We start from the raw sequence: 25,398 nt of genomic DNA, 5'->3' as shown, positions 1-25,398 counted from the left end.
ACCTATGTGAACTCAGATTCACTGTTTTAAGTTCATAAGCAAGACTTTTTTCACCAAGAGCTGAGGTCAAGGAAAACATGCTTTCTTATCGTCTTTCTTTACTACCTGATGGATATTTTGTTAATCCATTCTTTCACTGATAGCCCTTTGAGTGTCCTTTAGTAATATATGTGTACTGGGAGAGGAAAAAAGGTATCTCAAATATAATTCCCTGCAGCCATAGCCCAAGACCACACCTCTGTCCTATATGGGCATTAAAATTAAAATTAAAATCTTGGTAATCTTGGCTACCAAAACCAGAAATCCAACACTTACTCACCACCAACCCAGGGCAAAAGAAGCATCCTCTTGACTACCTAAAATATGGGGTATTTGTACCTTTTAATCCCACATTTCTAGGTGTATGATGGTAAGAGTATCAAATCTGAAACTGATATTAGTGCAATATTTTCATAGCAGATAAGTTCATTTAGAAAATTAGGATTTTCATGAGTCTAATCAAAAACTAAAAATTCTTAAAAACACAGGGTAAAATTCCTGTGTTTTATGAGAATGACTTGTAAAGCCATTAATTTACTATTTCTCCTGAATCCATTAGATAGCATGCAATGACTAATAGCTTAACAACAGACTTGAGCAGTTTAATTCTTACTTTATCCAGGTCATAAGTTCCACTGTATCTGGATCATAAAATTCTTGTAGTTCTGTTAATTCTGTCATTAATCTTGGAAAATACTAAAATGCAAAACAAAATTCCCAAAAGTGTAAGTATCTAGAAAGTTTAAAAGCATCCCATAGTATTTCAAAAGACTAAGAGACTAATTTAGGGCAAATGATATTACAACATTGTTCTCATGAAAAAAATGTTATGGATCTCTTTACTTTCTTTGAGAGACCTGCTCAATCTTCTCAGTCCAAATATATTCTAAATCATCTCTCTGAGGTTAATTTACTGCCTAGACTCAATTAATAATTTCATTATTACTTAACAATCAATCATCAGTTGTATCTTTCATGTACACACATAGTAAAAAATAAATAAATTTCATGTTAAATAATTCACAGATTTATTAGCAATTATTTTATGTTCATTACAATAAACCAATGAAATTATATTATTTTATAAATGTTTAAATTGTGGAGTTGCAAAAACACCTTTTAATGTTAACAACTACTTATTCAGCAATTTCCCTTGCCAATTATAAATTGAATTCATAACATTGAACTATAGAAAATCATATCAGATGGCATACTAAAAAATGTTTTAGCTCTTCTATCATGTTCCTAATGATAAAAAATTAAGCATTCCTATGAATATCACTTTATTTTGTTAGAAGAGTGTCTCAATATAAGTAATCCTACCCACATATATAAAGTTATTACTACCTTATAGATAAAGTACATTTTAATAAAAAATCTGATTTTCTTACCTCTTTCCATAAGCTGAGACCTATTATAGTAGGCATAGCCATGCTCAGAATAAGAGCCTAAAATATTAAGACAAAAATGGTTATGGATAAATACATCTTAGAATGTACTTTACAAGCACTAGAAACTCTATGACCAATCAATATTCCTATAGTTACAAAGATTTTGGTCAGAGAAATGTAATCAGCATGGAACGACGTTCACAGAGTGAGATGGGTGAAAAGTAATGAATTTAAGACATACTAGGAGGTAAAGTGAAACATACATATTTACTACATAAATTTAAGGCAGAAAATAAGGTAACACTCACAGTAATACTTCAAATCACAGATCAGTATTTGACAATTGTGCCAGGAATTTAAGTTATGAAGAGCTTACAAAGGATACTAAACTGCCACCTAAAAAACTAACAACATCAAAAAGAAAATGAACTAACAGGAAAAATAGCTAACATATATCAATATACTAGTATGTTAAAATAAGAACATATAAATCTTCTGGAAAAAGACTGGCAAAATACAACATGACTGTTATTAAAGATAATTATTCACCATCTTCCTGCCAAACCCTGTTCTTCCTATTTTCCTGTCTGTTGGTGACCCCATGATCCACAGTCATACAAACAAGGAACCTATGAAACATCTATGATTTCCCCCTCTTTCTTATTTTACCATACTTAATCAAGTACCAGGCCTTACTAATCTTGTTTTCTAACCTTTTTTTTCCACTCCAGGACAGCACAGTATAAATTGAATGGGTTTTGGAGTCTGAAAAACCTGAGTGTGAACCATGGTTTCTACACTTATAAGCTACGCGATCTCAGGCAAGTTATTTAACCAGTTTAAGCCTTAGTTTCTTTGTTTATAAAATATAGATAATAAAACTTAGACAGTAGGGTCTTTTTAAGTGTTGAGTATCAACAGGATCTGTAAGCATTTAACAGCTTTAAACAGTACCTGACACACAGTGAGCACTCAATAAATTGAAGCTTTTATCACTTCCATCCACAATAGCCTGCAACTGGGTGACAGACTCCTTCCTAGCTCAAGTAGGTCACTCTTAAGTCTATCCTTCACAGAACGGTAAGGGTGAGCTGAAAGCAAATGTAAGTATGACTCTCTCATGGCCATGCACAAATATCTCAATGCCTTTCAACTGTCTCTGGGAAACACCAAGTGCCATAGCATGACATTCAAAGGCTCTGTGACCTTACCATCCTCAACTTCTCCAATCTCACTTTTTGACTAACCCACCTCACATTTCTTTTTTTATGGGGATTCTTTTTTGTTTGTTTGTTATCATTAATCTACAATTATATGAAGAACATTATGTTTACTAGGCTCTCCCCTACCCCAAGTCTCCCCAACAAACCCCATTAGAGTCACTGTCTATCAGCATAGTAAGATGTTGTAGAATCACTACCTGTCTTCTCTGTGTTACAAAGCCCTCCCCTTTCCCCCACCCCCCACATTATACATGCTAATCATAATACACCCTTTCTTTTACCCCACCCTTATCCCTCCCTATACTCCTATTTTCCCCAGTCTCTTTCCCTTTGGTAACTGTTAGTCCATTCTTGGGTTCTGTGATTCTGCTGCTGTTTGGTTCCTTCAGTTTTTCTTTTGTTCTTATACTCCACAGATGAGTGAAATCATTTGGTACTTGTCTTTCTCCGCTTGGCTTCTTTCACTGAGCATAATACCCTCTAGCTCCATCCATGTTGTTGCAAATGGTAGGATTTGTTTTCTTCTTATGGCTGAATAATATTCCATTGTGTATATGTACCACATCATCTTTATTCATTCACCTACTGATGGACACTTAGGTTGCTTCCATTTCTTGGCTATGGTAAATAGTGCCACGATAAACGTAGGGGTGCATCTGTCTTTTTCAAACTGGAGTGCTGCATCCTTAGGGTAAATTCCTAGAAGTGGAATTCCTGGGTCAAATGGTAACTCTATTTTGAGCATTTTGAGGAATCTCCATATTGCTTTCCACAATGGTTGAACTAATTTACTTTCCCACCAGCAGTGTACGAGGATTCCCCTTTCTCCACAACTTCACCAACATTTGTTGCTGTTTGTCTTTTGGATGGTAGCCATCCTTACTGGTGTGAGGTGATAGCTCATTGTGGTTTTAATTTGCATTTCTCTGATAACTAGTGATGTGGAGCATCTTTTCATGTGTCTGTTGGCCATCTGAATTTCTTCTTTGGAGAACTGTCTGTTCAGCTCCTCTGCCCATTTTTTCATTGGATTATTTGCTTTGTGTTTGTTGAGGTGTGTGAACTCTTTATATATTTTGAATGTCAAGCCTTTATTGGGATCTGTCATTTATGAATATATTCTCCCATACTGTAGGGTACCTTTTTGTTCTATTGATGGTGTCCTTTGCTGTACAGAAGATTTTCAGCTTGATATAGCCCTACTTGTTCATTTTTGGCTTTGTTTCCCTTGCCCAGGGAGATATGTTCATGAAGAGGTCATTCATATTTCTGTCTAAGAGATTTTTGCCTATGTTTTTTCTAAGAGTTTTATGGTTTCATGACTTACATTCAGGTCTTTGATCCATTTTGAATTTACTTTTGTGTATGGGGCTAGACAGTGATCCAGTCTCATTCTCTTACATGTAGCTGTCCAGTTTTGCCCCACCTGAAGAGACTGTCATTTCCCCATTGTATGTCCATGGCTCCTTTATCGAATATTAATTGACCATATATGTTTGGGATAATGTCTGGAGCCTCTAATCTGTTCCACTGGTCTGTGGCTCTGTTCTTCTGCCAGTACCAAATTGTCTTGATTACTATGGCTTTGTAGTAGAGCTTGAAGGTGGGGAGTGAGATCCCCACCACTTTATTCTTCTTTCTCAGGATTGCTTTGGCTATTTGAGGTCTTTGGTGTTTCCATACGAACTTTTGAACTATTTGTTCCAGTTCGTTGAAGAATGTTGTTGGTAATTTGATAGGGATTGCATCAAATCTGTATATTGCTTTGGGCAGGATGGCCATTTTGACAATATTAATTCCTCCTAGCCAAGAGCATGGGATGAGTTTCCATTTGTTAGTGTCCTCTTTAATTTCTCTTAAGAATGTCTTATAGTTTTCAGGGTATAAGTCTTTCACTTCTTTGGTCAGGTTTATTCCTAGGTATTTTATTCTTTTTGATGCTATTGTGAATGGAATTGTTTTTGTGATTTCTCTTTCTATTGGCTCATTGTTAGTGTATAGAAAAGCCACAGATTTCTGTGTGTTAATTTTGTATCCTGCAACTCTACTGTATTCTGATATCAGTTCTAGTAGTTTTGGAGTGGAGTCTTTAGGGTTTTATATGTACAATTTCATGTCATCTGCAAATAGTGACATTTTAACTTCTTCTTTACCAATCTGGATTCCTTGTAGTTCTTTGTTTTGTCTAATTGCTGTGGCGAGGACCTCCAGTACTATGTTAAATAACAGGGGGAGAGTGGGCATCCCTGTCTTGTTCCCGATTTCAGAGGAAAAGCTTTCAGCTTCTCGCTGCTCAGTATGATGTTGGCTGTGGGTTTATCATATATGGCCTTTACTATGTTGAGGTACTCTATACGTATTTTGCTGAGAGTTTTTATCATGAATGGATGTTGAATTTTGTTGAATGCTTTTTCAGCATCTATGGAGATGATCATGTGGTTTTTGTCTTTCTTTTTGTTGATGTGGTGGATGATGTTGATGGATTTTCGAATGTTGTACCATCCTTGCATCCCTGGGATGAATCCTACTTGGTCGTGATGTATGATCCTTTTGATATATTTTTGAATTCAGTTTGCTAATGTTTTATTGAGTATTTTTGCATCTATGTTCATCAGGGATATTGGTCTGTAATTTTCTTTTTTGGTGTGGTCTTTGCCTGGTTTTGGTATTAGGGTGATGTTGGCTTCATAGAATGAGTTTGGGAGTATTCCCTCCTCTTCTATTTTTTGGAAAACTTTTAGGAGAATGGGTATTATATCTTCTCTGTATATCTGATAAAATTCCGAGGTAAATCCATTTGGCCCGGGTGTTTTTTTCTTGGCTAGTTTTTTGATTACTGCTTCAATTTCTTTGCTGGTAATTGGTTTGTTTAGATTTTGTGTTTCTTCCTTGGTCAGTTTTGGAAGGTTGTATTTTTCTAGGAAGTTGTCCATTTCTTCTAGGTTTTCCAGCTTCTTAGCATATAGGTTTTCATAGTAGTCTCTAATAATTCTTTGTATTTCTGTTGGGTCCATCGTGATGTTTCCTTTCTCATGTCTGATTCTGCTGATGTGTGTTGATTCTCTTTTTTACTTAATAAGTCTGGCTAGAGGCTTACCTATTTTGTTTATTTTCTCAAAGAACCAGCTCTTGGTTTCATTAATTTTTTCTTTTGTTTTATTCTTCTCAATTTTGTTTCTTTCTTCTCTGATCTTTATTATGTCCCTCCTTCTGCTGACTTTAGGCCTCATTTGTTCTTCTTTTTCCAATTTTGGTAATTATAACATTAGACTATTCATTTGGGTTTGTTCTTCCTTCTTTAAGTGTGCCTGGATTGCTATATACTTTCCTCTTAAGACTGCTTTCGCTGCATCCCACAGAAGTTGGGGCTTTGTGTTGTTGTTGTCATTTATTTCCATATATTGCTGGATCTCCATTTTAATTTGGACATTGATTCACTGACGATTTAGATGCGTATTGTTAAGCCTCCATGTGTTTGTGAGCCTTTTTGCTTTCTTGGTACAATTTATTTCTAGTTTTATACCTTTGTGGTCTGAAAAGTTGGTTGGTAGGATTTCAATCTTTTGGAATTTACTGAGGCTCTTTTTGTAGCCTAGTATGTAGTCTATTCTGGAGAATGTTCCATGTGCACTTGAGAAGAATATGTGTCCTGTTGCTTTTGGGTGTAGAGTTCTATAGATGTCTCTTAGGTCCATCTGTTATAGTGTGTTGTTCAGTGCCTCTGTGTCCTTATTTTCTGGCTGGTGGATCTGTTCTTTGGAGTGAATGGTGTGTTGAAGTCTCCTAAAATGAATGCATTGCAGTCTATTTCCTTCTTTAGTTCTGTCAGTATTTGTTTCACATATGCTGGTGCTCCTGTGTTGTGTGCATATATATTTATGATGGTTATATCCTCTTGTTGGACTGAGCCCTTTATCATTATGTACTGTCCTTCTTTATCTCTTGTTACTTTCTTTGTTTTGAAGTCTATTTTGTCTGATACTAGTACTGCAACACCTGCTTTTCTCTCCCTATTGTTTGCATGAAATACCTTTTTCCATCCCTTGACTTTTAGTCTGTGCACGTCTTTGGGTTTGAGGTGAGTCATTGTAAGCAGCATATAGATGGGTCTTGTTTTTTATCCATTCAGTGACTCTATGTCTTTTGATTGGTGCATTCAGTCCATTTACATTTAAGGTGATTATCGATAGGTATGTACTTATTGCCCTTTCAGGCTTTAGATTTGTAGCTACCAAAGGTTCCAGATTACTTTCCTTACTATCTAAGAGTCTAACTTAACTCATTTAGTATGCTGTTACAAACACAATCTGAAGGTTCTTTTCTATTTCTCCTCCTTTTTCTTCTTCCTTCATTCTTTATATATTAGGTATCAAATTCTGTACTTTTTGTCTATCCCTTGATTGACTTTGGGAATAGTCAACTTAATTTTGCATTTGCCTCGCAATCAGCTGCTCCACCCTCCCTACCATGATTTTACTACCTCTGGTGACAGCTATCCAACCCTAGGAACACTTCCATCTATAGCAGTCCCTCCAAAATAGACTGCAGAGATAGTTTGTGGGAGGTAAACTGTCTCCGCTTTTGCTTATCTGGAAATTGTTTAATCCCTCCTTCAAATTTAAATGACAATCTTGCCGGATAAAGTAATCTTGGTTCCAGGTCCTTCTGCTTCATGGCATTTAATACATCATGCCACTCCCTTCTGGCCTGTAAGGTTTCTGCTGAGAAGTCTGATGTTAGTCTGATGGGCCTTCCTTTGTACATGATCTTATTTCTGCCTCTGGCTGCTTTTAACAGTCTGTCCTTATCCTTGATCTTTCCCATTTTAATTACTATGTGTCTTGCTGTTGTCTTCCTTGGGTCCCTTGTGTTGGGGGATCTGTGGATCTCCATGGCCTGACAGACTATGTCCTTCCCCAGATTGGGGAAGTTTTCAGCAACTACCTCCTCAAAGACACTTTCTATCCCTTTCTCTCTCTCTCCTTCTTCTGGTATCCCTATAATGCAAAAATTGTTCCACTTGGATTGGTCACACAGTTCTCTCAATATTCTTTCATTTTTAGAGATGCTTTTTTCTCTCTGTGCCTCAGCTTCTTTGTATTCCTCTTCTCTAGTTTCTATTTCATTTATTGTCTCCTCCAACATATCCGACCTGCTTTTAATACCCTCCATCGTGTTAACGATTGGATCTCTGGCCTGAATTCATTCCTGAGTTCTTGGATGTCTTTCTGTACCTCCATTAGGATGTTGATGATTTTTATTTTGAACGCCCTTTCAGGAAGAGCCACGAGGTCCATATCATTTAAATCTTTCTCGGGACTTGTATTAACGATTTTACTCTGGACAAGGTTCCTTTGGCATTTCATGTTTGTATATGGCGCCCTCTAGTGTCCAGAAGCTCTATTCTGGAGCTGCTGAGCCCCTGAAGCAATGTCAGGGGTCGCAGGGGAGCGGTACTGGTGCCTGGGGGGAGGAAAGAGCTGTTCCTCACCTCCTGGCTCCTGTGCCTGTCTCTACTGCCTGAGCCAGTGGGCCGGGCACACAGGTATAAGTTTTTGTCCCAGAGCAGCCAGATATGGATCCCTGCTTTCCATAAGCAGCCGAAATCCCAGTCTCCCCAGGAACTCTGCCTGTATTAACTTTCCAACCCAGTAGTCATGTGAGGCTCATGAAAGCACCATGAAATGTAGGTTTGTGCTTCCAGAGAGCTAGGTATTCAGCAGTCCCAAGCCTTCCACTCCCTCCCTGCTCCGTTTGTCTTCCTCCTGCCGGTGAGCTGAGGTAGGGGAAGGGGCTCGGGTCCTGCGGAGCCACAGCTCTGGTACGTTACCCCGTTCGCTGAGGTCTGCGCTCTTTTCTCCAGGTGTGTGTAGTCTGATGCCATCCTCTTTCCCGTTGCTCTCCCAGGATTAGTTGTGCCAATTAAATTTTCTAATTGTATCCAGTTTTAGGAGGAAGCCTCTGTCTCTCCTCTCATGCCGCCATCTTTAATTCCCACCTCACATTTTATGTGCCAACAAAACTAAATACACTGTGCTTTTTTCTTTGCCTGTTTTTATTTCCTTTGATTATATTATGTTCTTCGCCTACCTATGTTTATTCCTTCTACCATAACTACCTTTTTTTCTCCTTCATTTGACTAATAACTCATTTCAAATCTCAGATTGTAAAATCTTCTTTGAATTCCTGAAAAAATTAAGTAGCCCTTCTCTGTGTTCCAATAAAACCCTATCAATACTTCCTATTATCTGTTTTTATGTCCAAGAGACTGTAATCTACTTGATGAAATTAATCACGTTTTATCTCTGTATTCCAAGCACATTATACATGTATTATTTGTATTGAAATGTATTATTCATATTGAAAACAGATGACTCTAAGTCAAACCAAGAAAGCTATTACAAAAATTAATTCTTGATAGTCTCACATTATTTCATTTTTCTTTTTCTTTTTTAATTTGTGTGCATTGATGTACATTACTTTTATAATCAGAAATTATAAAAAAATGTTTTTCATAGAATCTCTTTTTTCTACTCATACTATTACAGTTGTTGTCAATGTGGTTTGCATTTATGTAACTGTAAGAGAATCAAGTATTTAACACAAAATAACAATGACTTACTAACAATACTGGGTGTACAGTTCGTAATCGAAGCCACTTGAAAAGTGTCATCCAAAGTTCAGGAGAACACACACCAAAGGCTGCTAGCGTGCAAACGTAAGGAGTCCAAAGGTATTTCAAGCTGAGAAAGACAAAAGGAGTCATATATGAGATACTCCATGAACATCATTATCATGTGATTTTTCTGAGTTCTTTCTTACTAAACGTGAAAATGCCACACTTTTAAGGGAGAACGAAAAAGCTGACTTTCTAATTTTCAGCAACAAATTGTTATTTATTTCTTAAATAATCAAGATGTGGGTTACTAAATGAGGATAAAAATAAGAACATAAGTATAAAGAACGATATAATAATATTGTATCTTGGAAAGAATATAAACTGTTATACCTATCAGAAGGCAATTTGGCAGAACTTTAAAATTTTTAAGTACCCCAAGACAATCCCATTTTTACTAATCTAGCCTATAGGTATATTAGCATAATTTATAAAGATATACATATAAAGGTTTTAATGGCAGTACACTGTTTTAATAGAGAAATTAGAAACCTAACTGTCCTTCAATAGGTATTGATTAAATAAATTATTAAGTAAAAGGGCAAAACGCAGAATTTCATGTATACTGTTACCCTAGTTTTGTGGTATTTGGGAAAAAAAGTAAGTACACAGTACAACTAAAAAATAACATCTGGAAAGGTTTTGCTAACAGTGGTGACCTCTGAGGAGTCAGATAGAAAGATTTTCATTTTTTACTTCATATATTTCTATTTTATTTGGATTTGTTTTGATCCACATTGTTACTTTTGAGATTAGTTTTTTAAAAACAAAAATTAAAATTGGGCCTCCAAAATTAAAAATAATAAAAATCCACGCATACAGAAAAATAAACTTGTGCAAATAAGACAGTATATTATACTGTAAGTTGTAGAGGAAAACACAATGAACCATCATTGTAGGTTATATCCCTGAATACAGAAGAGGAAGAGTCTAGAAAAATTTGTGTATGTCATTGCCTCATACAGATTATCAAGGAAAAATAAAATTTCAGGAGATAACTTTTGTGATTAATACCAAGGAGACCGAGATCTTCCAAGACATATTCCTTCATGTCAAACTCAAAAGACACCAGAAAAATCTGAGACCAGAGTATTAATTTGAAAACTATTATGGTTTCATAAAACAGCAAAGCTGTGGAATGGGGAAAATAAAGTAATATTGATTCATCTAATTAATATTTATTCACCATGCTCTGTGGGCTGATCAAGGTACTAGAGAGGGAAAAAGAAAATCAAGACATGGCGACAACCCTCAAGGTCTTTTGTTTATTCTATCCATTTTTTTTGAAATTGAAGTATCATTCATACACAATCTTATATGGGTTTAAATACACAACACAGTGGTTCAACAGTTGCCCATATTATTAAATCCTCACTCCCACTAACACAGCCATTATCTGTCAATACAGGAAAATGTTACAGAATCATTGGTTGTATTCTCCATGCTGTACTACCATGATCATGACCAACTTACATTCTGATTGAGAATTTTTGTACCTTTATCTCTGCACCCTCCCCACAAGGAAGTCTTTATTGAGATTTTATAAAATTGCACACATGGAAACAAGTAAGTATAAAAAATTGATAGGGAGGATTAAAGATGATAGCATTAGAGGTGAGAGAGAGAACTCCTCCCAAAACCACATATAATATGAAAATACAGTTAATACAACTAATCCTAAAAGGGCAATAGGAAAGAAGGCTGCACCAGACTGCATACACCTGGAGAAAAGAGCCGACCTCATGAAACATGGTAATGTACCAAAGCCTTGATCTGGTGGGACACAAGCCCTTCACCCACCCCAGCTCACCAGTGGGAGGAAGAGAAATGGAGCGAGGAGTGGGTGGAAGCCTAGGACTGCTGAACACCCAGCCCTGGAGATCTGCTTTGGAAGCATGAACCTACATTGTATGGTGCTCTGGAGATTAGTGGGGTTGGAAAGCTAAGACAGGCAGAATACTTAGAGAGACTGAGATTCCAGCTGTTTGTGGAAAACAGGGATCCACATCCGGCTGCTCTGGGACAAAAGAAAGGTGGGTAGTCTGAGAGACTTCCTAACAGCAAGAGGGCTGCTAAAGGGGCAAGGATCGCACAGAACTTGCTGCTCAGGAGAAAGGATAGGTGGACAAAATTGTCCAGGCACACTCTGCCCAGCAGGTTGGGAACTTTCAGGAGCTTCAGGCACTCCATACCCCTGGTTGGCTACTCAGCTCTGACGGCCCCACCATGATACACAGCCTGCTGTGCCTTCCTCCTGGCCTGCTGGCACTGGCTCGTAAACGGGTAGTCCCTGCCCTGGCATCAGGCAAGGCAGAGGGACGCCCTGCCTAGGGCAGCTACAAACGCAAAGCACAGAGACTTACACTTGTGTGCTTGGCTCACTGATTCTGACAGTGGAGACAGGCACAGCAGCCAGGAAGCAGGAAACAGCTCTTTCCTCCCCCCAGGCACCAGTGCCACTCCCCTGCAACCCCGACATCACTCCAGAGGCTAAGCAGCTCGAGAGAGTAGAGCTTCTGGGCACTAGAGGCCACCACATACAAATGTGAAACATCAAAGGAACCTGGATCAGATCAAAATCTCACAAACACCTGAAAAAAGGCCCAAGTGAAACTGAACTCACCAATCTTCCTGAAAGAGAGTTCAAAATAAAAATAAAAAACATGCTCATGGAGGTATAGAAAAATATTCCGGAACTCAGGAATGAATTTAGGACAGAGATTTAATCATTAAGAAATTCCATATCTGAAATGAAACATACAATGGAGGGACTTGAAAGCAGATTAGATGTATTAGGAGACACGGTAAATGGAATAGAAATTAGAGAAGGGGAACACAAAGATGCTGAGGCACAGAGAGAAAAAAGGATCTCAAGGAATGAAAGAATATTGAGAGAACTGTGTGACCAATCCAAATGGAACAATGTTCGCATTATAGGCGTTAACAAAGGAAGAAGAGAGAGAAAAGGGATAGAAAGTGTCTTTGAAGAGGTAATTGCTGAAAACTTCCCCTGAAATAATCTCTCAGGCTATGGAGGTGCACGGATCTCCCAACACAAGGTACCCAAGGAAGACAACACCAAGACATATAGTAATTAAAATGGCAGCAATCAAGGATAATGACAGACCATTAAAAACAGCTAGAGAGAGAAAAAGTTCACATACAAAGGAAAACCCATCAGGCTATCATCAGACCTCTCAACAGAAACCTTGCAGGCCACAAGGGGGTGGCATGAAGTGCAATGAAACAGAAGGGCCTCAAACCAAGAATACACTACCCAGCAAAATTATCATTTAAATTTGAAGGAGGAATTAAACAATTTCCAGATAAGCAAAAGCTGAGAGAATTTGCCTCCCATAAACCACCTCTACAGTGTATTTTGGAGGGACTGCTATAGATGGAAGTGTTTCTAGTGCTAAATAGCTGTCACCAGAGAAAATAAAACCACAGTAAAGAAAGTAGAACAATTAATTACTAAGCAGATGCAAAATCAAGTCAACCACCCCCAAAGTGAGTCAAGGGATAGACAAAGAGTACAGAATATGATACCTAATATATAAAGAATGGAGGAGGAAGAAAAAAGAGGAAAAAAAAATAACCTTTACTTTGTGTTTGTAATTGCATACTAAGTGAGTTAAATTAGGCAGTCAGATAGTAAGGGAATTACCCTTGTACCTTTGGTAACCTCGAATCTAAAGCCTGCAATGGCAATAAGTACATACCTATCTATAATCACCATAAATGTAAACGGTCTGAATGCACCAATCAAAAGACATAGAATCACTGAATGGGTAATAAAAACAGGACCCATATATATGCTGCCTACAAGAGGCTCACTTCAAACCCAAAGACATATACGGACTGAAAGTGAAGGGATGGAAAAAGATATTTCATGCAAACTATAGGGAGAAAAAAGCAGGAGTTGTAGTACTTGCATCAGACAAGAGACTTCAAAACAAAGAAAATCACAAGAGACAAAGAAGGACATTACATAATGATAAATGGGTCAGTCCAACAAGAGGATATAACTATTATAAATATCTATGCACCGACAGGAGGACCTACATATGTGAAACAAATACTAACAGAATTAAAGGGGGAAATAGAATGCAATGCATTCATTTTAGGAGACTTCAACACACCACTCACTCAAAAGGACAGATCCACCAGACAGAAAATAAGTAAGGCGACAGAGGCACTGAACAACACACTAGAACAGATGGACCTAACAGACCTAACAGAACACTCCACCCAAAAGCAGCAGGATATACATTCTTCACAAGTACACATGGAACATTTTCAAGAATAAATCATATACTAGACCACAAAAAGAGCCTCGGTAAATTAAAAAAGATTGAAATAGCACCAACCAGCTTCTCAGACCACAAAGGTACGAAACTAGAAATAAGTTATGCAAAGAAAACTGAAAAGCCCACAAACACATGGAGGCTTAATAACATGCTCCTAAATAATCAATGGATCAACGATCAAATAAAAACAGAGATCAAGCAATATATGGAGACAAATGAAAACAACAATTCAACACTGCAAAATCTGTGGAATGCAGCAAAGGCTGTGCTAAGAGGGAAGTATATTGCAATACAGGCCTTCCTCAGGAAAAAAGAACAATCCCATATGAACAGACTAAACTCACAATTAACAAAACTACAAAAACAAGAACAAATGAGACCCAAAGTCAGTAGGAGGGACATAATAAAGATTAGAGCATAAGTTTTAAAAATTGAGGAGAATAAAAATAAAAACGATCAGTGAAAGGAGCTGGTTCTTCAAGAATTAGCAGAAAGAGAAATCAGGAAAACAATTCCATTCACAATTGCATCAAAAAGAATAAAATACCTAAGAATAAACCTAACCAAGGAAGTGAAAGACCTATACCCTGAAAACTACAAGACATTCATGAGAGAAATTAAAGAAGATACCAATAAATGGAAACACATCCCATGCTCATGGATAGGAAGAATTAATATTGTCAAAATGACCATACTGCCTAAAACAATCTACAGATTCAATGCAATCCCTATCAAAATTACAACAGCATTCTTCAATGAACTAGAGCAAATAGGTCAAAGATTCATATGGAACGACAAAAGACCCCAAATAGCCAAAGCAATCCTGAGAACGAAGAATACAACTGGGGGGATTATGCTCCCCAACTTTAAGCTCTACTACAAAGCCACAGTAATCAAGACAATTTGGTACTGGCACAAGAACAGACCAACAGACCAACGTAACAGAATAGAGAGTTCAGATATTAACCGAAACATATATGGTCAATTAATATACAATAAAGGAGCCATGGATATACAATGGGGAAATGACAGCCTCTTCAACAGCTGGTGTTGGCAGAACTGGGCAGCTACATGCAAGAGAATGAAACTGGATTATTGTCTAACCCCATAGACAAAAGTAAACTCAAAATGGATCAAAGACCTGAATGCAAGTCATGAAACCATAGAACTCTTAGAAGAAAACATAGGTAAAAATCTCTTGAATATAAACATAAGCAACTTTTTCCTGAACACATCTCTTCAAGCAAGGGAAACAAAAGCAAAAAATGAACAAGTGGGACTACATGATGCTAAAAAGCTTCTGCATAGTAAAGGACACCATAAGCAGAACAAAAAGGCATCCTATATTATGGGAGAATATATTTGTAGATGACATATCTGACAAGGGGTTAACATGCAAAATATATAAAGAACTCACATGCCTCAACACCCAAAAGGCAAATAACCCTATTAAAAAATGGGTGGTGGATATGAACAGAAAATTCTCCAAAGAAATTCAGATGGCGAACAGGCACATGAAAAGATGCTCCACATGTCTAATTATCAAGGAAATGCAAATTAAAACCACAATGAGATTATCACCTCACACCAGTTAGGATAGCCAAGATTGAAAAGACTAGGAACAACAAATAGTGGTGAGGACATGGGGAAAAGGGAACCCTCCTACACTGCTGATGGGAATGTAAACTAGTTCAACCATTGTAGAAAGCAATATGGAGGTTCCTCCAAAACCTAAAAATAGAAATACCATTTGAATTTTCCCAAAGCATACAAGTTGTCAGATTCAAAAAGACATATGCACCCCTATGTGTATTGCAGTACTATGTACAATAGCCAAGATATGGAAGCAACCTAAGTGCCCATCAGTAGATGAATGGATAAAGAAGATGTGGTACATATACACAATGAAATACTATTCATCCATAAGAAACAAATCCTACCATTTGCAACAACATGGATGGAGCTAGAGGGTATTATGCCCAGTGAAATAAGTCAGGCAGAGAAAGACAAATACCAAATGATTTCCCTCATTTGTGGAGTATAACAACAAAGCAAAACTGAAGGAACAAAATAGCAGCAGACTCACAGACTCCAAGAATGGACTAGCGGTTACCAAAGGGGAGGGGTGAGGGAGTTCAGGTGGGGGAAGGAGAGTGAAGAGGATTGAGGGGTATCATGATTAGTGTGCATGGTGTGTGGGGGGTTATGGGGAAGAGTGTAGCACAGAGAAGACAAGCAGGGACTCTGTGGCATCTTACTACACTGATGGACCGTGACTGCAATGGGGCAGGGCGGACTCAATAATAAGGGTGAATGTACTAACCACATTGTTTTTCTTGTGAAATCTTCATAAGAGTACATATCAATGATACCTTAATAAAAAACATAAATGAATGAATGAATGAATGAATAAAAATAAATAAATAAATGAATAAAGAGAAAAAAATTGATAGAAGGTCTAGGATGTGAAAGCAAAATGATTTATTTGAGAAGCATGTACTTATGAATGTTTTAAAAAAATGCATAGTAACTCAGGCCTTGAGAGAAGTAGTGGATGTGTGTACAGAAAACATGTAGACAGAGGAATTATGTTAGTTTCCTCTGCTCAACCAATACCACCTCTTCTCCATTTATGAAAATCTCTACCTATTCTTCCAGTCAGCCAGAATCAATACCAGAATCTGGATTATAGCTCTAGGGGACACTAGTCATCCCCTTGTAAATAATACATACATCCCCTTGTAAATAATACATACAATAATGTAGAGAACATTCCCAGGAATACAAACTCCCTACTCTAGAGATTAGACCATTTTGCCAAATCCACTGATTTCTCTGTGCCTACCCCTTTCTTCCCATTTTATTGCAATAGCCTGCTTTAACATCTCTTTCTTTAGACTCCCCTCTGTTTCAACCATGCCAGATAAGTCTTCTTCAAACCTAACTATGATCTGACACTTTCTGTTGAAAAATCTTTAGTGGTTTCTCAATACCTACTGAAATAAATGAAAACTCATCTAAATGTTTTTCAAAACCCTCTGAAATATGGTTTTGACTCACTTTCTCAGTTTTTCCCTACTACTTTCCTAAATATGATTAGCAATCCTGCTATAGTTTGCAGAACAACCTCAGTGTTTCTATCCCATAAGGCACATAAGTTTCTCCCTTTTTATACAACAGCACCCCTCTCTCTACTTGCTGTCTTAGACTGATTCCCTTTACAAGCAGACTCCTTGAAGTCCACACTCACCTCTCCTTCCTCACCTTTTACTGTCTCTGATCATGTCCTCCTTTAAAAATACCTCCTTTGGCTTTGTTGCAACTTTTCTCAGAGTCCTTCTACCAAAGTCCCTACTACTACTTATTAAGGTCCCAATTCCCAAATATCTTAGTTCTGGCCCCTTTTCTCCATTTCTGATGCTATTCCTTCTAGATTCTATTATGATACCTTCTTATCTTCCTCTAATTTTGTTTTCCTTCAACTTTTCTCAATCATTACTTTCCTCATATTCATCCCATTCTATTAGTTCCCAAAGAACAGTTATTCTGCCCAAATTATTATTATTATACACACACACACACACACACACACACACACACACACACACACACACACACACAGGAACATGAGAAAACTACCACTCTGACCAATCTCTATTTCTGTCTCAAGACTATCCCCATTTAGGAAATCTTCCTTAAATTGGCTTCCCAACCAAACCTTCACAACTGAGTTAGTACCTCTCCTCTAGGTGACCAAAGCACCCTCTGTATATTTGCTCATAGAGCTTTACTTCACTGCCTTAGCTTACTTATCTAGAATAGGAACTCTTTGAACAAAAAGAAAGATTAGATTTAGAATCTCTTTCATCACCACTGCTTACCTAGTAGAGTGCTTGGCACTTAGTTGTTGATTATCCTCTTGTAGGTCTAGTGAGTAAATTAAAGAATTAAGGATGAATGATAGAATAATGCATATTACATATTAAAAAAAACTCTTGAATTTAAAATGCCAGATCCAACAGTGAAGAATGGTGGGAGAAATAAAAGGTTCTTTGCAGAGAGAAATAGAATGGAGAGAGTGAAGGGGAAAAAAGGGAACCCATGCTCTAAAATTCTACTCCACAGCAATGAGATGAGAATCAAGACATGAATCACTTAATAAATCCATGGTTAATCACATGTCTTCATTCTCCTCATTAGGTATTTCAGAATGCCAACTATTAGTGTGAACTACTATTTTGACTTCATGTTCCATAAATAGATTCACACTAGCAATGGGTTTAGCAGTCTAATGAAGTATATGGACCTTTTATAAGAAAATGTTTTTATATGCATAAAATAAAATACATGTGTTTACTAAGGAAAATAATTATATTGAATTATTGATATCAAACAATAAAAATAAATTTGTAATATAGCAATATTTGTAATTCCTTATTAATAATATAATACATATATGTAATGTAGGTCTAACCATGACTAATTTTGAAGTAGTGATATATGGAAACAATATTTCAAGGTATCTGTAAAACATTAACAAGAGGGGAAAGAAGCTACACTGTTGGGAAAAGCAAAACAGGTAGTGCTAACATGACTGTGATTCAGGATCTCTGTTCATAATTAAAGGAAATTAAACTTAAGAAATCTTGTCCTAGATCAATATTCTTCACCTCTCCCTACTTCCACTCCCATCCGTTACTTCAGAGCCTTAACACTCCTCCTCATGCAGTGATTATATGATTTGTGAGTGTGAGATGAAGAACTGAGCATTCCCAGCTCAAACACTTCTAGGCTTCTACATTGTGAATCTTCCTTTTGCAAGTTGGGTGTGTACAGATGTAGCAGGCTTACCAAAGCTCTGCCCATTCAAGGAGGCAGGCAGTGTGATGACTAAGCTAAATTTAGAGTGAAAGATACTAGAAACCCTTCTGGTCACACATGAAGAAGTGTTCTCCCCAATGCAACTTTAATCAGAGCAAGAAACATTCAGATGTTCAAAACATATTTCCTATATATATTTGGTCCAAAGCTCATGGCTCACAGCTCCCCAAACCCTTGCAATTTCTAAGTGATGAGAGTTAGAAGGTGTCTTTTGTTATGTTTATGAGGTGACTTTTGGAAAGTACCTAAAGATAGGGGCTGTTGCCAGTGGAGTCAATCACATGATTACAGGGTTGGAACTCTGTCCTACCTCTAGCCCTCCAGGGATGGGAGAGGGCTTGGAAACTGAGTTCAATCATCAATGGCCAAGATTTAATCAATCATGCCTATGTAATGAAGCTTCCATAAAAGCCCAAAAGGAAAGGGTTTAAAAATTTTTCAGTTGGTGAACACGTGAAGATTTGGGAAAGTGGCATGCCTGAAAAGATCATAGAAGCTCTGATAAACCAAACTCCAGAAACCAAGATCTCTGAAATAAAAGGGCTTGCCAAACCTTTACAGATACAAATCAGAAAAAGGATTGAGTCCTGGAAGTTTCTGCTTTACCAGCAGCAATGCCAGTTAACATAAACAACTTGTCCTCTAGCCTCAAGAAACAGGGGACATTTATAATGGGTCTCCAGGTAAGAAAGTTCTTTAAATTTACATTGGCTATAGATAAAGAAAGTGGGCTAACGCAAAGCAAGGAAGTCTGGTGGGTAGGTGGTTAGTCCATATAGAAGGCTCATGGACTAGTTGTTGGTGATGGTCTGGCAGTGTTCACAGCAAGAGGGATTCAGTGATTAAAAAAACAAACCAAAAAACGAATAATCATACCTGACTCGATTGTTTATAGTTCATGATGCATGATCAAAACTGAAAGTTTCTGTGATATGACTGCCCTTGCACTGTTCACCATGTAAGAACTTATTCACTATGTAAGAACTTGTTCACCATGTAAGAACTTTTTCGTTATGCTTCAGAAGATTGGAGACTGTTGAGAATTAGGCTTGGGGTTGATTAATGATTGTGCATTGAGTCCCCTATACAGAATTTTATTGTTGTTAACAACCATTTGATCAATAAATATGAGAGATGCCCTCTCAAAAAAAAAAATATGCTCATCGACCAGAAAACCACCAGCCTTAAAGGATCAGACATCTGATTTCACCAAGAATTTGTAAGTAAACCAAAAAAAAAAAAAAAAAAATACTGCAATTTGCAACAAAATGGATGGATCTAGAGTATATTATGCTCTACAAAATAATCCAGGCAGAGAAAGACAAATGCCATATGATTTCACTTATTTGTGGAATATAAGAACAAAGCAAAATAGTCAGCTCCAAATGACAGAGTAGGGAGGCAAGACAGAACCTCCTCCTCCCACACACAGCAAGGAGGCAACTACAGCAAATACAACTAAATGTGAAAATGAACTGAAGACCGCAGAACAGTGGCCACCTACACCTGGATAAGAAGAAAAGTCCACAGCGTAAAGGGCAGAGCCCTGATGAAGAAGGACCCAAGCACTTCCCCTATCCCAGCCCACAGGCAGGAGGAAGAAGAACTGTGTAGGGAGAAAACAGGTGCCCAGGAATTCTGCACACCTGGCCCTGGTGATCTGCTCCAGGAACACCAGTCCACATTACATTGGGTTCTGGTGATTAGCAGGACTGGACAACAGGGTGGTGTGAACACTCTGGGAGGCTGAGACACCAGTCAGCTGTGGAGGACAGACATGCTGCGCTGGTCCCACTGCAACCTAACACAGAGGCAGCAGCTAAAAGACTTGCCAGCAGTGGGAGGGGAGCCACAGGGGTGATGGTTGGAAGGAGCTATCTCTGCAGGAGAAAGGTCAGATGGATGATATGATATCTCCTCAGTCCTACCTGGGTCTAACAAGTCGGGCACTCTTTGGAGCCCCAGACACTCGCTGGTGGCTCAGCCCCCAGGCGCTTCTCTGTGCACCGCTGACGAGTCAGCCCACTTGGCCCAGCAGCATCGAACTTTGCTGACTGGTGGACACAGTGAGATTCTCCCAGCTTTCACAGCCCTGTTTCTGGCCAACTGGGGAGGCAGGAGCCAGCTCTGAGAGTTCCTTCCTCCCCACACGCAGCCAAGCCTGGTGCTGAGCACCTCGCTGCTGCTAGGGAGCGCCTGAACGACTCATTGCTATAGCAGCTGTGTACCACCCTGGTGCACATAGCTGCCTCCGCTGCAAGCCCAGCCTCCCACCATGGGATTTGCTACCACTGCTTGCTGCACACTCTGGTATCCTGCCCACTGTGCCAACGGTGCTGCCTCCACAAGCCTGGGCGCCCTGCCATTGCGCAACTCACCATGAGACCCCCCCTACCACCCCCTGTTAACCAAGCAGCCCAGCCATTGCTGCACCACAGGCAGAGGGTGACCCTGCCCACAATGATCCCAGCAGAAGCCACTGCTCTGATCACATAGGCCCAGCTGAGGCAAACCACCAGCCTCAGCATACTGAGATGAACCATTGCTGACAGACATAAAGGCGACCCCACCCATTGCCCACCAACAGCAACTAGGGTTTCACAGGAAAGGAGAAGCAGGCAGTGGAGAGGAAAGGGTTCTGAACTTCTGGGTACCACAGGATGCCTTCTTCATAAAGCCATTACTCATTACTCATTAGACCAGGAAGCATGGCAGAGCCATCTCACACAAAGGAAGAAACATAGAAACCCTGACAAAATGAGGAGGCAGAAGAACATGTTCCAAACAAAAGTGCAGGATAAGACACCAGAAACAGAACTAAATGAAACAGAGACCACCAATCTTCTTGATAAAGATTTCAAAGTAAAAGTCATAAATATCTCACTGATCTGCAGAAATGTATTACAGATCCCAGGGAGGACTTCAACAAAGAGATAAAAGAGCTGAAGAACACAGTAACTGAAATAAAATATACAATGGAGGGAATAAATAACAGATTGCTGCCAATAGAGGAGACAATCAATGAGATGAAAATTAGAGAACAGGAACACAACAAAGCTGAGGAAGAGAGAGAAAAAAGGATCTCTAGGAATGAAAGAATAGTAAGAGAACTCTGCGACCAATCCAAATGAAACAATATTCACATAACAGGGTTACCAGAAGGAGAAGAGAGAAACAAAGAGATAGAAAAGTCTCTTTAAGGAAATACCTGTTGAAAACTTCCCCAATTTGGGAAAAGAAATATACACTCAGGTCATGAAAGTAAAGGGAGCCCTTAATGAAAGGAACCCCAGGGAGACAACATCAAGACATAAAATAATTAAAATGGCAAAGATTAAGGATAATAAGAGAATACTGAAAGCAGCCAGACAAAAAATATTACTTATAAAGGAAACCCTATCAGGCTATCAGTAGACCTCTCAGCAGAAACCTTACAGACCAGAAGGGGGTGGCATGAAATATTTAATGTACTGATACAGAAGGACCTTCAAGCAAGAATCCTAAACCCAGCAATATTATCATTCAAATTTGAAGCAGAGATTAAACAATTTCCAGGTAAACAAAGGCTCAAAGAATTTGTAACTAAACCAATAATACAGGATAATTTAAAGGGACTGCCATTGATGGAAATGTTCCTAAGGCTAAATAGTTTTCACAGTTAAATTAAACAGTAAAGGTAGTAGACCGATTAATTACCAACTAAGTATGAAATTAGAACAAAACAAAAGTAGCAAAACTAACTATATACAAAATCAGCCAAAGGATACACAGAAAGTGCAGATTATGACATCTAATACATTAAGTGTGGAGAAGGAATAAGAAAAAAAGTACTTTCAGATTGTGCTTGAGACAGAGCAATCAGCAACTTAATACAGATTATTATACAGTCAGGGAGCTATCCTTGAACATTTGGTAGCCACAAACCTAAAGCCTATAATGAATATACAAAAAAGTAAAAAAGAAATCCAACCACAACACTAAAGAACACCATCAAATAACAAGAGAAGAATATGAGAGGAGTTATAAAAACAAACAGAAAACAATAAAATGGCAATAAGTACATATCTATCAATGATTACCTTAAATGTAAATGGATTGAATGCACCAATCAAAAGCCCTATAAAGTGGCAGAATGATAAAGAAACAAACCCACCTCTATGCTGCCTACATGAGACTCATTTCAGACTGAAATACACAGACTAAAAGTGAAAGGATGGAAGAAGATATTTCATGCAAACAATAGAGAGAAAAAAGCAGGAGTAGCAGTACTTATACCAGACAAATAGATTTTGATACAAAGAAAGTAGTAACAGACAAAGGACATTACATAATGATAAAGGGGTCAGTCCAACAAGAGGATATAACCATTGTAAATACCTATGCTCCCAACATAGGAGCACCTAAATATGTAAAGCAAATACTAACAGAATTAAAGGGGGCAAGAGATTGTAACACATTCATTTTAGGGGACTTTAACACACTGCTCACATCAATAGATCAACCAGACAAAAAATAAAAAAGGAAATACAGGCACTGAACAATACATTAGATCAGATGGACTTAACAGATATATCTACAGAACACTCCACCCAAAAGCAGCAGGATTAACATTTTTCTCAGGTGTACATGGAATGTTCTCCAGAACAGATCACATACTAGGCCACAAAAAGAACCTAAATAAATTAAAAAATATTGAAATTGTATCAAGCAACTTCTCAGACCACAATGGTATGAAACTAGAAATAAATTATACAAAGAAAACAAAAAAGCCTACAAACACATGGAGGCTAAACAACATGCTTCTAAATAATAAATGGATCAATGACCAAATTAAAACAGAAATCAAGCAATACATGGAGACAAATGAAAACAAAAATAAGACAGTCCAAGAGTGGGATGCCACAAAGGCCATTCTAAGAGGAAATACATAGCAATACAGGCCTATCTCAAGAAACAAGAACAATCCCAAATTAACAGTCTAAACTCACAATTAAACAAGAAAAATAAAAATAAATGAAACCCAGTTAGTAGAAGGAGAGACATAAAAGATCAGAGCAGAAATAAATAATACAAAGAAGAATAAAAGAATAGCAAAAAATCAATGAAACCAAGAGTTGATTCTTTGAGAAAATAAACAAAATAGATAAAACTTCAGCCAGACTTGTCAAAAAAAATGAGCACACAAATAAATAAACAAAGAAGAATAGTCACAGAAACAAAGAAGGAATAGTTACAATGAATACCACAGAAATACAAAAAATTATTAGAGAATACTATGAAAAATTAGATGCCAATGAACTGGACAACCTAGAAGAAATAGATAAATTCCTAGAAAAATACAACCTTCCAAGGCTGACCCAGGAACAAACAAAATTTGAACAGCCCAATTACCAGCAATGAAGTTGAATTGGTAATCAAAAACTTCACAAAAAACAAAATTCAGGGTCCAATCGCTTCACAGCTGAATTCTACCAAACATACAAAGAAGAGCTAATACCCATCCTTCTTAAGGGTATTCCAAAAAGTAGAAGATAGAATACTTCCAAACTTATTTATGAGGCCAGCATCAGTCTAATACCAAAACCAGACAAAGACACTACAAAAAAAGAAAATTAAAGACAAATATCTCTCATGAACATAGATGCAAAAATCCTCAACAAATATTAGAAAACTCAATTCAAAAATACATCCAAAAGATCATCTATCATGACCAACTGGGATTTATTCCAGAGATGCAGGATGGTATAATATTTGTAAATCAATCAATGTCATACACCACATTAACAAAAAAGATAAAAACCACAGGATCATCTCTATAGATGCTGAAAAGCATTTGACAAAATTCAACATCCACTCATGATAAGAACCCTTAGCAAAATGGACATAGAGAGTACATACCTTAATGTAATAAAGACCATACATGATAAGCCCAGAGCTAGTATCATACTTAATAGTGAAAAGCTGAAAGCTTTTCCTCTAAGACCAGAAACAAGACAAGGATGTCTACTCTCACTACTTTTATTCATCATAGTACTAGAGGTCCTAGCCATGGCAGACAACACAAAGAGATAAAGGCATCCAAACTGGTAAGGAAAAGGTTAAACTGTCACTATTTGTAGATGACATGGTATTATACATAAAAAACCCTAAGGACTCCACCAAAAAACTATTATAACTAATAACTGGATTTGGCAAACTTGCAGGATACAAAGTTAATACATAGAAATCTGTTGTATTTCTATATACTAACAACAAATTATCAAAAAGAGAAATCAGGAAAACAATTCCATTAACAATTGCATAAAAAAGAATAAAATACCTAGGAATAAACCTAATCAAGGAAGTGGAAGACCTATACTCTGAAAACTTTGAGACATTCATGAGAGTAATTAAAGAACACACAAGTAAGTCGAAATCTATCTTATGCTCATGGATAGGAATAATTAATATTGTCAAAATGACCATCCTGCTCAAGGCAATTTACAGATTCAATGTAATCCCTATCAAAATACCAACAGCATTTTTCAATGAACTAGAAGAAATAGTCCCAAAATTCATCTGGAACCACAAGAGACCCAAATAGCCAAAACAATCCTGAGAAAGAAGAACAAAGCTGGGGGTATTATGCTCCCTGACTCCAAGCTCTACTACAAAGCTACAGTAATCAAAACAACATGGTACTGGCACAAGAACAGATCGCATAGATCAATGAAAGAGAATACAGAGCCCAGATATAAACCCACACATATATGGTCAATTAAATACAATAAAAGAGACATGAATATACAGTGGGGAACTGACAGCCTCTTCAATAACTGGTGTTGGGAACATTGGACAGCTAAATGCAAGAGAATGAAACTGGGTTACTGCCTAACTCC

At 37.7% G+C, this 25,398-nt stretch overlaps 1 protein-coding gene across 7 annotated transcripts in view; it reads right to left on the bottom strand.

The window, feature by feature from the left end:
• DPY19L4 (dpy-19 like 4) overlaps window positions 1-25,398 on the bottom strand; it is an 83,552-nt gene that overhangs the window by 12,827 nt on the left and 45,327 nt on the right. For all 7 annotated transcript variants that reach the window (XM_036995518.2, XM_073229847.1, XM_073229849.1 and 4 more), the window contains 3 exons: window positions 9,276-9,396; window positions 1,431-1,487; window positions 653-735 (listed from right to left, as the gene is read on the bottom strand). In XM_036995518.2, the coding sequence (XP_036851413.2) occupies window positions 653-735; window positions 1,431-1,487; window positions 9,276-9,396 (261 nt within the window). The remainder of the gene's footprint in view (window positions 1-652; window positions 736-1,430; window positions 1,488-9,275; window positions 9,397-25,398) is intronic.

Source organism: Manis javanica, chromosome 2 (genome assembly GCF_040802235.1).
Source record: "Manis javanica isolate MJ-LG chromosome 2, MJ_LKY, whole genome shotgun sequence".
NCBI lineage: Eukaryota > Metazoa > Chordata > Mammalia > Pholidota > Manidae > Manis > Manis javanica.
This window is presented reverse-complemented; position numbering and strand designations above follow the sequence as displayed.